Raw genomic sequence first — 16,889 nt, forward strand, 5'->3', positions numbered from 1 at the left:
GAAGAGGGCATGGCAACACACTCCAGTATTCTTGCCTGGAGAATCCCGTGGGCAGAGGAGCCTAGCGGGCTACAGTCCATGGGGTCACACAGAGTCGGACACAACTGAAGCAACTTAGCATGCGCGACTTGGGTAGCAGCAGAGCCCTGGGAGACTCAGGGAGGGCAGGCCTTTGTGCCAAGCCAGGAACGTGGGAAACAGGGCTGCGGGCATCTCCCAAAAAAGCAGTAGTGCTGTTGACTCAAAAAATAATAGGTGTTAATTTGCATGGCATTTTACATATGCCCTGCTTTCCATCTCCTACCACTGGAGATGCATGGCCGAAACCCCCCAGGTCTGTCCTCTCCTGTCACCCCCTCTAGGAGCATCGCTGTGTCCTCCAGACTCCAGAACTTTCACCACCCAGCCCATCCTTAAATTAGGCCAGCCTGGGTAAAAAAACAGCAGTGGGCCTCGCTTGGGTGTGCAGGGTCCAGATTTGCACTAGAGAAGCAGGCAGGTGGCCTGGTAGGTCTGGGACTCTTTGGGTACCTCGGTGAGGGGCGCCCCACTTGCCTGTGGTGGCTGCAGTGAGGCCTACTTTGTAGGCAGGGGGCTTGCCCACCCCACCTACTTGGACTGGGGAGAGGAACAAAAAAAATCTAAGCCGGGGAACCCAGAGAGGTGTCACCCAAAGGAGAAGAAACCCAATGGTTGCCATGACGATGGGGACTGGTGCCTGATTTGCATAGGGCAATGATTTCCATACTGCAGGGTGGATTTCCATATCCCTGCCTCAAAGCCTGTTGGAGCCAGGAGGGGGAGAGGGGAGAGGTTATTTGAAATTCAAATGAGGGTGATTAAGGTTTTCTTGAGGAGGGAAGCGCGGACAAAAGGGGTTAAGCCAGCTGGGAAGCGTCTGCTCAGGGCTCCAAGATATCAAAGGGAGGTGGCTGCTCTGGGCTGGCCTCTCCCACCCCTGTCTCCGTCCCCTCACCCCCTCACCACAGGCCCCTGGAGGCTGAGGGTGGTTGGCTGGGCGGGGTATTAGTGGCCTCGGCCTCCCAGGAGAAGGCTAGGTCTTTACCCCTCCTGTCCCAGACTCAGTTTACCTCCCAGGGTCCTAAAAGATCCTTGGATTCTTAAAAACCATTGAGTGAGTTAATGAGTTCTAGTTCTGGGCTCAGGCCTACCACCCTCTGCTGACAACAGACTGGTCATCTCAGTTTTTGTATCAGTGAAAGTGGAGAAGCAGTCGGCACCTCCTTGTCCGGCTGAGGAGATGTGAGGAGACAGGCCTTCTGGAGTCATCTCTGCCATGAACCTGTGCCAAAAAATCACCTCCGTCTCCAGGCCCTGGGTTTGTGCACTGGACGAAGGATCTGAACTTGAGGGTCTCTGAGATCACTTCCGGCTCTAAGATGCTGAAGTCTGTGAGCACACGCTGATCCTATGTGCTCACCGGTTGTTATTTGTAAGGTGTGAGTTGCTGCACCCCTAGTTCCTCTAATGTGTTAGGAACAGCAGCCCTGTCCCCCAGCTTACCAAGGTGCAGGCCATAAATGCAGTGATTTTGGAGCCAGAGTCTGTATTTGAATCCCAGCTTCTCTACTGACTAGTTATAGGACCTTGGGTTGGTTACTTAATGTCTCAGCTCAGTTTCCTAGACTGTAAAACAGGGGTAATAGTAGAGACGGGTCTCTTAGGGTTCCAGTGAAGATTGAATAAGCCAACATCTGTAAAGCACTCAGAGTAGAGCCTGAGTGAAAGTTGCTCAGTCATGTCTGACTCTTTGCAACCCCATGGACTGTACAGTCCATGGAATTCTCTAGGCCAGAATACTGGAGTGGGTAGCCTTTCCCTTCTCCAGGGGATCTTCCCAACCCAGGTCTTCCACATTGCAAACAGTTCTTTACCAGCTGAGCCACAAGGGAAACCCAAGAATACTGGAGTGGGTAGCCTATCCCTTCTCCAGCAGATCTTCCTGACCCAGGAATTGAACTGGGGTCTCCTGCATTGCAGATGGATTCTTCACCACCTGAGCTAACAGGGAAGCCCCTAGAGCGGAGCCTGCCGTACAGTAATGCAATACAGGAATGCTACTTGCCAGTGTTAGTATCAGAAGGACAAAATGTCCACACAATGGAGCAGTGACCCAATCGAGGGACCCTCTGTTAGGAATATGGGCTGTCTCCTGAATGGACCTACCTGTGAATTCATTCACTCGTGGCCCACACACTGTCACAGCCACCTGTGCTTGGGAATGGGAAGCATGCGTCAATGAAGGGCCCTCAAACAAACTGACATAAGGCAATCCAGAAATGACTGGAAGGAGGGGGAAGAGCTAGTGCCAAGACCCCTCCTCCCCGCACCCGGTGCTTAGAGATTGGACAGATTTCAAGGAGACTAGAAGATGTTTATAGTTCTGAAAATCTAAAGGTCTTTTTTCCTTCTCAGGTTTCTGCAGCAATTCCATTATGTGTTTTCATTTGGAGATAGATAATATAAAAACTGTGGTGTAGTCATTCTTGGCTGGTGGACAGATGTGGGCTTGAGTTTCTACTTGACAAATTACTAACCGGTAACCTTGGGCCAGGTTGATTAGCCTCTCTGAGCCTCAATTTTCCTCATCTGTGAAATGGGATAATAAGAGCACCTACTCATAGGGTGATGGTGAGGATTAAATGCTGTCCTGTATATAAAATGTTTAATACAAAGCTTGGCGCATAGTAAATGCTCAATAAATGCCAACTATTAATTAATCCCTGTTATTTGAAAACAGTGTTCTCTTGCCAAAATGTTTGAAAATTCTCTGGTCTAGTTCTATTCTCGTACTTTATGGGGAAAGAGACTGGGGTCAGAAAAAGGGGAATGACTTTCCCAAGGTCACAGCAGAGGACTGAGATCCCTGTTTCTTTGGAAGCCTTTTGCTACCCTAGAGGTAGTCCTCTGTCCTTCGTTTTTTTATTGTTTCTTTGGACAAAGCCTCATCTCTCCCCATCACCTGTCCCTCAGAAGTGGCCGCTACAACGCTTGGAACAGGGGCCCCAGAAGGGGAGGAAGAGGCATGGCACAGGGTGAGCGCACGGGCATGGTATCTGGTTGCAGAGGACATTAACAGGCCTCGCTGTCTCTGAGCCTCAAGTTTCCTCACTGATGAAGTAGGAGTTCTGGAATCCCTGGCCCTGTAGACCTCACAGGCAGGCGAGGCTCTCTTAAGGATGGGAAACGAAAGTGTACTGCCCAAAAAGGAACAAACCCAGCTCAAGTTCCCAAGGCCCATGCTCGCCGGCCAGCCATGGGCCCTGCCTCCAGAGCTGAGAGATCAGATTTCCATCCCTCCAGGCTGGGCTCCGTGACCCAACCTCAGTTTCCTTATCTGTAAAACGAGTTGTGAGGCGGGAGTATATCTGTGGCAACTGAAGGAAGTGTGAGTTGTTCTACAAATGTGAGATAGCCTCTTCCATCTAAGCTTTCCCACCACACACATGCCCTTCTGAGCCACACAAAGGACATCTGTGTGCCTGTGTGAAGCCCAGGGCCCCACTGCGTCTATGCAGTGTCTCTTACCAACCTTAAACCTCTTCCCCTCTCAGGACAGTGTCTCTTACCAACCTTAAACCTCTTCCCCTCTCAGGACTGGGGGAGGAGTAGGCTGGGGGCTGGTCTGGAGGAGACCTTTAGGGAACCCCTCAACTGTGGTCAGAAGGCAAGTTCGAGCATCGGAGCTGGGGTTCTGTTCCTGCTTTGCCGTGCATTACCTGTGTGGCCTTTAGCTCATCACTCATCCTGTCTGGGACTCAGTTTCCTCACCTGTCAGTGGTGAGTGCAGCACCGGGAGTCTGTGTGATCCCGTTCAGCACAAGAAAGTGCTAATAGAAAAATAGCAGCCAAGGTACTTCTCTGATCTGTGCCCAGACACTGGATTTCCTTAACAGAGTTTTTCCTTTCAAGTTGGATTTTTATTGTTTTCCAGGGCCAAGGGATAATGAATGGAGACTGGGCTGGGGAACCTGGCCCTTTGACCCCATTCCGGGCCAGGGCCCGAGTCCCTAGTCTCTTTTTATTGGAATCTGACATGTCTGCCCGCATGCTCCTTCAGCTCCTCTGATCACGCTGCCCACTTTGGGCCTGAGTGTGTGGCCAGCAGAAAGTGGGGGCCCCAGGAGTCCCCTCTATAGCTCAGACTGAGAGGAAATGAGGATTCTATTTCCTAAAAAATTAGAAGACCTTGGGGAGGAGCCTTTCATGTATCAAATAATGACAACAAATTATAAAGGGAAGCCAGAGGAGGCTGGGCCTCCGTTTTAGCAAAGGTGGATGAGTGGGCACCCTCTGTCCATGGTCACCCGGCCCCATGCCCCTGACATCTGTGAGAAGGGCCTGGAGAGCAAGGCTTTGTACAATGGCCCAGGTGGAGAAAGTCACTGGGACACTCACAGGCCATGTTGCCCTTGTGACATCAGTTGTGTTTACTCTGCCATTCTAGAGAAGAAGCTTTAAATCATGAAAATCCACAGATAGTCAGAACTGGAGGGACCTGGGAAGATCTTCCAGTCCTGGGGTAGCAAGTGGGTTTCTTCGGGAGAGCCACTTCTGATCATCGCTGGTGGGCGCTAGCACTGAGTTTAGAAGGAAGTGAGTGCAGCGGTTCATCAGCGATGCCTGCCCAGGGCATGTCTCCCTCGCTGCACCTTTGCACCTGCTATCCACAGCTGAGAACACTCAGCCGCTGGAGAACTGCAGCTCTGATCTCCCATTCCATAAGCCAGCATTCTTCCCCCAGCCCATCAAGGTCCTCCTGTGGCCTGTTCTTCAGGTGCCTTCAGGGGCCAGCCTTAGTTTTCTTTGAGACTAAGAAACGCCAAGGCGTTTCTTTGCTCCCACGAAGAAAGTGGCATGAATACAGACAGAATTTTTGGTTTTAGTATGTAAGGGAAATTGAAGGCTTTGGAGATCAAGCAACTTGCCCAAAGTCCAGCAGAAAATAGCCTTTGAAGTAACCCTCGGGCTCAGTTTACCGTGTGTTCTCTGTACAGAACTCAGGCCATTAGGCCACAGTGCCCAGTTCCTTGGAGGAATCTCAAGTAATAAAAAAGGTAGGCATAGTGTCTGTGGGGTCCTGGGAAAAACTGGTTGGAATGACCTCACTGGGAAGTCTCTTGGTTTGCTTTGGTGGCTGCCTGCCCAGGAGGGCCTCCAAAGGTGCTGGTTATTTTAATCACTGCTATCCCAGGAAGTGCCAATACATTGCCAAGTAGTCATAAAGTGACAGGGGAAGTCTTAGTGGGTTAACCTGGGAGTGGAGCTAGTGAGAAGAGAAGCAGCCCAGAAATGGGAGCGTTTCAGCCTCGTTGCAGAATGCTCCCTGTGTGTTTACCAGTCAAGAGTGAAAAATCCTGCTGGAACAGTTCTCCATTCCTGTGCTTCCACCTCCCTCACCCAGAGAATTGCTCCCCAGGCAAACTCACACCCCAGTGCTGCCAAAGCATGCAAATCAGTGGGCCTGCAAGACTGTGGCTCAGAGGTGGGAAACCGGAGGGCTGGCCAGCTCCTCCTGTCTCCGGTCCCAACAGGGGTCTTTGCAGGTGGCTGGGACTGCTGACCTGGTGTTCACCAGATGCCAGGGAGGAGAGACAGAGATGGAAGTTGCCTTGACCCCTGTGTTCCTCCTATAGACAGATCCTTGACCTTTCTCTTTGGGACTCTGTTGAGTATTACTCCATCCTGGTCTAAGGAAATTCTATCCAGAACCCTGGTGTTCCCCACCAATTCAAGATGCCTCTTACCCTCTTTGAGTCACTGACTATGCGTGTATACTCAGTTGTGTCCAACTCTTTGTGATCCCATGGATTGTAGCCCACCAGGCTCCTCTGTCCATGGAATTCTCCAGGCAAGAATAGTAGAGTGGGTAGCCATTCCCTTCTGCAGAGGATCTTCCCAGCCCAGGGATTGAATCTGGTTCTCCCGCACAGCAGGCAGGTTCTTTACCATCTGAACCCTTCAATTCAAAAACCACTTCTATAACATCTTTGAAATAAGCAGTCTCTGCTTGAGCTCTATTGACATGAAACCATGGGTTTCACTGCTGGACAATTCCACATTTGACACAATTCTTCCTTATCCTGAGGTGAGCCTGCTTCCTGGCAGCTCCGCCACTGACCCTTGTGGAGCTGGGTTTTAGGAACTGCAGGTTAAGCCTGCTTCATATCCAAACCAATATTTGGAGAAGAAAGAAAAGTACTCTGACATTTACCTAAGAACATACTATGCCAGGCATTGGGCCAGGTAGAGCTTTCAAATGTTCCCTCACTGAATTACTTTAAAAAGTTTTATTTTGAAAAACTTCAAATATATAGAAAAGAGAAGAAACAGGTTAACGAACAACCATATACCTACCACCTGGATTTAATAACTTAGCATCTTGCCATATTTGTTTCATCCATTTGGGGAGGGAAATATTTTATTTTTAACTTTTCATTTCAAACATACCTGAAGGTAGACACTAAAATGATGAGCCCCCATATACTCATTGCCTACTGTCAACAGCCACCAAGTTTCTGCCATTCTTGTCACTGAAGTATTTTCTTGCAAACTATAGACATTATAAACATTTCAGTCCTAAATATGGCACTGTGTATCTCTAAGCCATAAAAGACATTTTCCTTCTTGACCACAGTACTGTTATCACACTTAACAAAATGAATCTCACATAATTCTTGTGGCCATCCTAGGAAGAAGGGTTGACCTAAGGGCAAGTGTCCTCTTCTCTAGGCTAGATATCCTTTCCTCATTTGATGTGACTTCTAGGCCCCACTCTTGGTCCTCATGCTCTACAGCCAGTTCACCAGGGTCCCTTTTAGAAAATGGTATCCTGAACTGGGTTTGATGCTCTCAGCAGAGATCTGCAAATCTGCATGTCTGCTAACACACAGGTTACCACACACGTGTAGCACACTCCGACCAATACGGGCTTCATGCGCTCATGCATGCTCAGTCATGTCTGACTGTCTGTGACCCCATGCGCCATAGCCCACCAGGCTTCGCTGTCCATGGAATTTTCCAGGCGAGAATACTGGAGTGGGTTGCCTTTTCCTCCTCCAGGGGATCTTCCCCACCCAGTGACTGAACCCACATCTCCAGCATTGGCTTTAGTCAACTGAAGTGCTCCCTTTTTCCAGTTTCTTTTTCACAGGAAGAACACCAGCCTCCTCTCTCTTCCCCTCCCCACAAGGAACTGCAGTTTATTTCCAAACATGTCTGCCAATAAACAGAAATGGGAATCATTTTGTTTTGTTTTGTTTTCGTTGGGATGGGAGAGATATATTGAAGTGAAGTGAAGTGAAAGTCGCTCAGTCGTATCCAACTCCTTTCGGGTTGGCCAAAAAAGTTCATTTGGGTTTTTCCCTGTAAAGAACTTTTTGGCCAATCCAGTATTATATTTCCTTAGGAGACTGAGTCTCTTTGAAAATGTGAAATATGGAGTACAGATATTTTGATGGTCATTTATCTTTAAGTATGCACCCATGAATTTTTAATCACTGTAGTTATTCACTGTGATTATTTCTATAATTTTAGTTTGAGATTGGTTATTGGTTTTGTTGAAAAAACTCTTTGAGGTTTCACATCGTAACCCAGAGTCTTTTGTTTAAGCTTTATTGAAGTGTTACTGGTAAATAAAATTGTAAGATGTTTACAGTGTATATCATGTGATTTGGTATGTGTATACATGGTGAAAGGATTCCCACAGTCTAGTTAATTAACACATCCATCACCTCTATATTTACCTTTTTATGTATGAGACAGAACATTTAAATTCTACTCTCTTAGAAAATTTTAATTGTTCAGTACAGTGTTATTAACTATAGCTACCATGTTATAGACTTCCCTGGTGGCTCAGCAGTAAAAAACCTGCCTGCAAATGCAAGAGACACGGTTCCATCCATGGGTCAGAAAGATCCCCTGGAGGAAGAAATGGCAACCCTCTCCAGTCTTCTTGCATGGGAAATCTCATGGACAGAGGAGCCTGGTGGGCCACAGTCCATGGGGTCACAAAGAGTCAAGACACGACTGAGCAACTAAATAACAACACCACCTTGTTATACATTAGATTCTCAGACTTGATTCCTCCAATAGCTGAAAGTTTTTACCCTTTTAGCATTTCTCCCATCCCTCCAGTGTCTGGTAACCCGCTTTCCACTCTCTGACGTTTTTTTTGAGTTTGAGTTTGACTTCTTTTTCTTTTGATTCCACATATAAGTGATCTTTGCAGTATTTACTTGACTTTCTCAGTCTGACTGATTTCACTTAGCATAATGCTCTCAAGGTCAATCCATGCAGCTGCAAATGGCAGAATTTCCTTCTTTCTTGGGGCTGAATAATATTCCACCATACCACATATATATATATACACGGCATTTTCTTTACCCATTCATGCACTGATGGGCTATAACTGAAACTGTTTCCTTAACTTGGCTGTAGTGAATAATCCTGTGGTGAACAAGGGAGTAAAGCTATCTCTTTGATATCCTGTTTTCATTTCCTGTGGATATATACCCAGAGTTAGATTACCGGATCATATGTAGATAGGCTTAAAGGCAGAAAAACATATAATATTAAACATAACACTTACCACCTTAATCATTTCTTAATTCAGCCTCCTCTATCTTTTATGTATACAGGTGACTTTTTTAAAACCTAAATATAAGGCTTAGATTTATTCGTTCGTGTTACATATTATCTTGTTGGTTTTTGCCTTCTATTCAGTTCAGTTCAGTTCAGTTCAGTCACTCAGTCGTGTCCGACTCTTTGCGACCCCATGAATTGCAGCATTCCAGGCCTCCCTGTCCATCACCAACTCCCAGAGTTCACTCAGACTCATGTCCATCGAGTTGGTGATGCCATCCAGCCATCTTGTCCTCTGTCATCCCCTTCTCCTCCTGCCCCCAATCCCTCCCAGCATCAGAGTCTTTTCCAATGAGTCAACTCTTCACATGAGGTGGCCAAAGTATTGGAGTTTCAGCTTTAGCATCAGTCCTTCTAATGTACACCCAGGACTGATTTCCTTTAGGATGGACTGGTTGGATCTCCTTGCAGTCCAACAGACTCTTAAGAGTTTTCTCCAACACCACAGTTCCAAAGCATCAATTCTTCAGCGTTCAGCTTTCTTCACAGTCCAACTCTCACATCCATACATGACCACTGGAAAAACCATAGCCTTGACTAGATGGACCTTTGTTGGCAAAGTAATGTCTCTGTTTTTTAACATGCTATCTAGGTTGGTCACAACTTTCCTTCCAAGGAGTAAGCATCTTTTAATTTCATGGCTGCAATCACCATTTGCAGTGATTTTGGAGCCCCCAAAAATAAAGTCTGTCACTGTTTCCACTGTTTCCCCATCTATTTGCCATGAAGTGATGGGACCAGATGCCATGATCTTAGTTTTCTGAATGTTGAGCTTTAAGCCAACTTTTTCACTCTCCTCTTTCACTTTCATCAAGAGGCTTTTTAGTTCCTCTTCACTTTCTGCCATAAGGGTGGTGTCATCTGCATATCTGAGGTTATTGATATTTCTCCTGGCAGTCTTGATTCCAGCTTGTGCTTCTTCCAGCCCAGGATTTCTCATGATGTATTCTGCATATAAGTTAAATAAGCAGGGTGACAATATACAGCCTTGCCGTACTCCTTTTCCTATTTGGAACCAGTCTGTTGTTTCATGTCCAGTTCTATTAGAATCAACCAAAATATTTTCTAATCCTGATTACATCATCCAGCTGAGTTAATTTTTCTTCCTGCTTTAAATCACCTCCAAATTTGATCAGCATCTATCCTGCTTACTTGCCTAAACTATTGATTATAGCCTAATACTTGGTTCCCTCTGTGTTGGACTCTGGGCATAGTGAGTTTATTGGGAAAACTGTATGAGTACAGGAGTTGAGAGATCCAAGCTTTAGTCCAAAACTCAGAGTCTCTGAGGCTGTGTGACCACCACAAGGTGCTTCCCTCTGAGGCTGGACTTCAGTATCCTTCCAACTCTAAAAATAATGCACTGGTCCTTCTGGGTGTCTGTCCTGCTTTGTTTTTTCCTACAAGTGACTGGCATCTTCCAAAGCCAGAGCTTATATAATAGAATGTGTTCAGATTTCTGCAGATGGAGGGACCCGTGGTTTCTTAGATCTGAATAGGAGATCCATCTCAGGTGCAGTTTCTTAGTTACTTGGATCAGTTAAACATGCATTTATTAAGCTCCTACTATGTGTTAAATGCTGTTAAAGGCTCTCAGAGTACAAAAATGAGTAAGAAGAAATAACCCTGGCCTCTGCTGCTGCTGCTGCTGCTGCTGCTGCTAAGTCGCTTCAGTCGTGCCCGACTCTGTGTGACCCCATAGACTGCAGCCCACTAGCCTCCCCTGTCCCTGGGATTCTCCAGGCAAGAACACTGGAGTGGGTTGCCATTTCCCTCTCCAATGCATGAAAGTGAAAAGTTGAAGTGAAGTTGCTTAGTCGTGTCCGACTCTTCGCGACCCCATGGACTGCAGCCTACCAGGCTCCTCCATCCATGGGATTTTCCAGGCAAGAGTACTGGAGTGGGGTGCCATTGCCTTCTCCAACCCTGGCCTCTAGGAACTCACAATTTCATGAGGAAAACAGACACACAAAACACTGACTCTAAAATATGTGGCAGGGCTTTCCTGGCGATCCAATGGTTTAGAATCTGCCCCAGAGCAACTAAGCCCACGTGCCACAACCAGGGCCTGTGCTCCACAGCAAGAGAAGCCGCCAGAGTGAAAAGCCCACATATGGCCACTGGAATAGCCTCAGCTCGCCACAGCTAGAGAGAGCCTGTGCACAGCAACAGCCCAGCACAGCCAAAACTAAATATATTTTTAAAATATCTAGTTGTGTCAGGTATCAATTCAAAATCCAAGTCCTTCTAACCACCTCCACGGCTGCCCTTCTGTCCTGTGCACTGCCCTCTCTCACCTGACTGACTGCATGGCCTCCCTTCCCCCTTGCTTATCTCTACAGCTGATTACCACGGGTTTATTTATTTTTGGCCATGCCACATGACATACAGGATCTTCCCCAACCAGGGATCGAACCCGTGCCCACTGCATTTGGAGCATGGAGTCTTAATTACTAGACCACCAGGGAAGTCCCTGATCACAGCAGGTTTAAGCACTGAAGTCAATTCATGTAACTCCTCTGCTCAAAACCCTCTGATCACTTCCCAGCGTCCTTGGCATGAAAGCCAAAGTCTTTGGCATGACCTGCCTTCCAGAGCCACGTCATCTTGCCCTGGGTCTTGCCCTGGGCCACACCCATCCCCGTCTCTCCAGCCCTACTGGCTCATCACTGTTCCTCAACAGGCAAGCCTGTTCTTGCCTCGCACAGGCCTCAATCCCTCTGTCTAGAATGATCTTCCCAGACCACCCTGATTATGAACAGCCTCTGACACTCTTCTCCTGACCATCACTATTGTTTTCCACAGTAACTCTTTCTAAATGAAATTGTGTATTTGTTTTCATATTCCTTTTATGTGTCTTCAACTAGAAAAGAAGCTCTGTGTGGCCAGGGACATCATCTGATTTTCCAGCATGATATTTCAAGTGCCTAGAACAGTGCTTGGTATATAGAGTGTATTTTGTGGAATGAATGAATTTGTTCTTTGGTCATATTTTAAAATTACCCCCTTACAAGGCTACATTTACAATGTCATGAAAAAAAATTTTTTGAATACCAAAGCAATTTTATCTTTAAGTCTAGTCTCCACACACACACTATTTTCAGTCCTTGGGCCCTTCCCATTTTAGCTCCCCTCTCAGATTAGCTTATTTAATCTCAAAATCAGACTGCTATTCAGAGATGACTTCTTGTCTCACCTATTGCCTCTTTCTCGGAATCCCATAGCCCTTAACTTCTGCTGTCATCTTGCCAGCCCAGCTGCTCTCAGGGATGCTTCACAACCAACCATACAGGCAAGGGCCAAGCTTATCTATCATTTAGAGCAGAGCAGAGGGAAGGGGGCTTCAGTTAAAGCTCCAGAGGATTCTCCTGGACCCCATTCATTCATCTATCAGGTGCTTCTTGAGCCTCTGACCAATGTTAGGAACTACAGTGGTCTTTGAGGACAAAAGTGGTGTCATCATTCTGGTTTTCAAGGAATTCATAGACCAGAGGGAGAGAGAGACATGCAGACAAGAAAAGGAGTTCCATGACAGGCGCCATAGGGCAGGTAGAGAGGGGAGAGGGACCAGCTTTGTGAAAAGGAACAGGGCATGGAGGCATGGAAATGGGAGAGGTGTGGCGTGTTTGGACGTGTGGATCTTTCCGTGTGACTGGAGCACAGGGTACCTGGAAGGGAGGAAGGTGAGATCATGAGAGGCGGAAGACAGCAGGGAAGGTAGGCAGAAACTAGATCATATGGGGAATTATTTGTTATACTAAGAAATTTGGACTTCATTCCAAAGCTATTGAGGAACCAATGGAAAGCAGAATTTTTTTTTTTTTAATGAAAAATAACTTTGTTAGTACAAAGTGATAACCATCGTCTGAGCCTTTGGCGAGTCGTAGTATAATAGTAACATCAAAGATTGTTGATCACAGATCACCATGACAAATATAATAATAATGAAAAAGTTTCAAATATGTCAAGGATTACCAGAATGTGATAAACCTGAATATACATTATTACATAATGTCATTTTGTTCAGGTTTTCTTTTTTCCTCTAGTAAGTTTTGTCATCCCAATGCCAGATGATTATCATTCTTACTTTCTGGAGAATTTCTTTTCTTATTTAAGTTGCATTCTGCCATTTTTATTAAGGGCTGACCAAGCCAAAGCCAGATGTGAACCTTCTGCATTTGTGGCAAATCTGTTAAGGTCTGAATTCATTCACATGTTCATTTATTCATTCATTCAACCAATGCAATATTTTTAAATTTTTTAAAAATTTTTATTTATTTATTATTGGCTGTATGTAGAATCTTTATTGTGGCTCAGGCTTAGTTATCTCATGCATGTGGTATCCCTGACCAGGGATTGAACCCACATCGCCTGCTTGGTCCGGCAGATTCTTGACCACTGGATGACCAGGGAAGTCCCAACCAATATAATTTGAATTCCTGTTATGTACTAAGCCCAGTGCTAGGCTCAGGGTGTATGGCATTTAATATCATTTTCTTGCCATTATAGAGCCAGTTATCCATGGGGCACAAAGGAAGATTGTTTGGTAGCTTCTGCCCTGAGGAGGTATATGAATAGGAAACTTAATTTTAGCAAAGAATGGAAGCATTTCTCTAATAATAGGTATATATTTAAGCAAATTTTGGTATGTCCATAAATGGAATACTATATAGCCATTAAAAGTTATCTTTGCAAGCATAGGAGAAAGGTTTATGATGTTCCTTAATGGTGTAGGAGAAAGGTTTATGATGTTCCTTAATGGTGTAGGAGAAAGGTTTATGATATTCACTAGAAAAAGCAGAGTAAAAATCTGTACAGAGTAGTATATTCAATTAGGAAAAGCAAGCATAAAAAAGGTCATGAAATATACAAAAATATTCATTGTAGCTCTTTGCAAGTTGATTTTTCTGCTACTTTTTCTATATAAAAATTTTTTTTCTATTAAGCACACCTTTAATTTTTCAACTGAACATTTATTATAAAGGGAAAAAGATGAATAAAACGAAGAATGAAAGTTGGGGGACAGGTGATAGAAACAGGGGTGACAGTCATCTACCTGATATGATTTAGATCCCATTAACCCTGGAGGGCTGGGATAGTGGAGGGACTTCTTGCCTTCGGGTAATTCCTTTAGGATCCATGGCCGGTCATCCCTTGCTTTTCCAGAAAGCCTGTTTCAGAACTTCTGTCTGAGGACATCTGGCAGAAGCATTCCGGTATGGCAAGTTCTAATCCCAGTTAGATTCTAGATGACTTTGGACAAGTCAGTCTCCCCTTTGCTTGTCTGGTTACTCCCTTCTTGAAGAAAATTTTTCAAAGACTGTCCCAGGAAACAGAATAAACAAAAAGAGTCTGGCCACAGGGCAGGCAAGTGTACTTTTTCAAAATAAAGAGGAGCTCATCCTGACATCCTGTTTCCCTTTAACTTTCAGTCTCTTCCAATCTTGCTAGCTATTAATATTTTCTTTTTTTTTTTTTTTATCTTTTCAGGAAATGATCGAAATGGCTTAGATTTCAACAGGCAGGTAAGGACATTCAGAAGAAAAATTTATTCTATAAATTTTAGGGGTCATTCATACTATGTCAAGTGTGGGGACACAAATAAGATTAAGGGAAGTGTTCAAGGGTGTTTATTTATAGACTCATCACTCTCAGGATTGGTACGGGTATTTAAGAGCTTTTGCAACCTGCATCTCCTGAATTGGCAGGAAAATTCTTTAGCACTAAGCCACCTGGGAAGAAGACAAAAGGGTGGGCTTCAGTTAAAGACACATCTAGGTAAACTATGAGGAAGGACTTGGAGCCAATGAGCTTTATCAGACACTGGAAGAGCTACCAAGGGAAGGAGGCTATAGAATAAGCTTCTCTCTCAACATCTTTAAAAATAAGACAAGGACGTCCCTGGTGCCTAAGATCCAGTGCCTAGGACTCTGAGCACCCAATGCAGGAGTCCCAGGTTCCATCCCTGGTCAGGGAACTAGATCCCACATGCTGCAACTAAAGATCTTCAACTAGGATCCTATGTGCCCCAGCTAAACCCCAGCTCAGCCAGATAAATAAGTATTTATTAAAAAAAAAAAAAAAAAAGATGAAACAGATTCTCACCGAAGAGATAGTTTGGCCAGGTGTGTTTCCAGGGCAGGAGGATGGAGGATATGCCTGAGGATTCTGTGACCCTGAAGGAGCCCTCCGTGGTTGGAGTGTGGCCCCTTGCCTGTTCTTCCTGAGCATCACGGCCCAGGGTACGCCTCTCACAGTCCCTTGGATGAGATGCGCACGGAGTAGCCCATCCACACCAAGACATGGCAGCACTAGCCCAGCCTGGAGGGGGCCTGCTCCACAGGCCTGGTGGGTTTGGCTGCCTGTGTGATCTTTTTGAAGCTGGGGAAAACGTTGCACTTAGGACAAGGCTGGGGGCAGCCCCTCTGGGCCCAGCAGCCTACCGAGAGGCCCCTGATCCTTTGAACTTCTTTAGGGATAAGGTTTCCTCACCATTCGGGAGAAAGTTTCCTGGTTTCTGTCAGGGGAGGACCTCACTGGAGTTTGCTTCTCTTGCATAAGCCTCATCAGGGCGGAGAGGAGGGCAATCCCACCCTCCCCTGGGAAGGGTTTTTGCATTTCTCATTAATGACAAGAACAAACAGAAGAGATTTTTTCCTTTTTTTTTCTTTCAGTCCACAGGCTTCTCTATTTGTGTTACACAGGCTCCAGAGCATGTGGGCTCAGTAGTTGCAGCATGAGGGTTAGTTGCTCCATGGCGTGTGGGATCTTAGTTCCCCGACCACGGTTCGAACCCACATCCCCTGCATTGCAATGTGGATTCCTAATCACTGAACCACCAGAGAAGTCCCACAAGAGACCTTTTCTCTAGAGGGGTGGGAATTTTGGAGTAAGAGAGGCTCTGCTGGTCACACTCCTTTACCCACTTAGACTGGCACTCACCTCTGTGCACAAACACACACATCCACGCCCTCCCTAAGAATCCACCTGGCTCCCTCTCATTCTGCCTTTCAGATGCCATCAGATACCAGCACCCACACCCTCACATTCACACCAGCTCACCTGTGGACCTGCAGGTGGGCACTAGAATTTCTCAGGTCCCTAAATTGATAGTGATACCCTCGAGCTTCATGACAAGGGAAGTAAGCCAACATTTGCAGACCCTCAGGCAGTAGGCAAGGTGCTTCTGGCACTTTGTCTCATTTGATCCTTGCTATTCTCACCTTACATAGGTAAGGAAATCACTTCCCAGGCAGCCCCACCTGATTTGGGGAAGGGTTTGAGAGGTTAAGTAATTTGCCAAAGGTCACACACATTGGTTAACTGGCAGAGCCAGGGCTTGAACCCACATCTCTTTGACTCCCAAGCTCATTTTTCCCATGATGCCTTGCAGCACCCTCCTCCCCAGTCCCTCAATTCCCCTGTCCCTGAAAATGCACACCGTCCTTAGGGAGAGGCCTGGGAGCCAGCAGCTGAGCGTGACCTCACTGTGACTAACCTGGAGGAAGTGGGAGGTGGAGGGAGCAGGGAGGGGAAGAAACAGTGTTGTGTAGGAGTCATCTTTGTGTCTGATACTGAGAAGGGTTGGCGGACGCAGGAAAGCAAAGGCTAAGCCACCGCCTTTGGAGAAGCTCTGGCTGGAAGACCCCAAGCCAGTTGGTGCCATGGGGAATTGCAGCCAGGCTCTGGATACACTGCCTGCCATCTTGAGGTTGCATGAACAAGGGACATTTACTCATCAGGAAGTTTCATGCTGAGCCTGTTAACTTCCTGATCCCAGGAAAGCAACCTGAGCCTGTTTGGGAGATAATAGTGAGCTGACCCAGAAGCAGGGCCACCCCTAAGTCCCTCGGAAAGATTAATTCAGAGCTGGGAGGCACCAGGACAAGGCCAGATCCCTGGAGAGGGACTCTGAGGTCCTGAGGGCCAGTGCTGTTGCACCGTACACAATCCTCTTCTCCTTTCTGGGCCTTGGTGTCGTCACAAATAAAAGAAAGATGTTTGCATGACATGGTCGCCAAAGCCCCTGCAGTCTGTATGTTATGGTCCCATCAATTTTCTCATGCCATATTCTGTTTGGTTATGCTTCCGCATTCCTTTCATGTTTTTCTTTGAAGAAAAACAGGGAAGAAAGTGTCCATTTCTTTACTCTGAGCTGTAGAGAGTGAGGAGAAAATGTCACATGAAATCTTTCCAGCCTTTATGATCTCGTGTGAGCCAGAGAA

The 16,889-nt window shown here is 46.2% G+C and overlaps 1 protein-coding gene across 1 annotated transcript in view; it reads left to right on the forward strand.

The window, feature by feature from the left end:
- POU2F3 (POU class 2 homeobox 3) overlaps positions 1-16,889 on the forward strand; it is an 85,044-nt gene that overhangs the window by 17,154 nt on the left and 51,001 nt on the right. Inside the window, exon 3 of the mRNA XM_068988834.1 lies at positions 14,155-14,189. Within this exon, the coding sequence (XP_068844935.1) occupies positions 14,155-14,189 (35 nt within the window). The remainder of the gene's footprint in view (positions 1-14,154; positions 14,190-16,889) is intronic.

This window comes from Capricornis sumatraensis, chromosome 16, assembly GCF_032405125.1.
Source record: "Capricornis sumatraensis isolate serow.1 chromosome 16, serow.2, whole genome shotgun sequence".
Classification (NCBI taxonomy): Eukaryota; Metazoa; Chordata; class Mammalia; order Artiodactyla; family Bovidae; genus Capricornis; species Capricornis sumatraensis.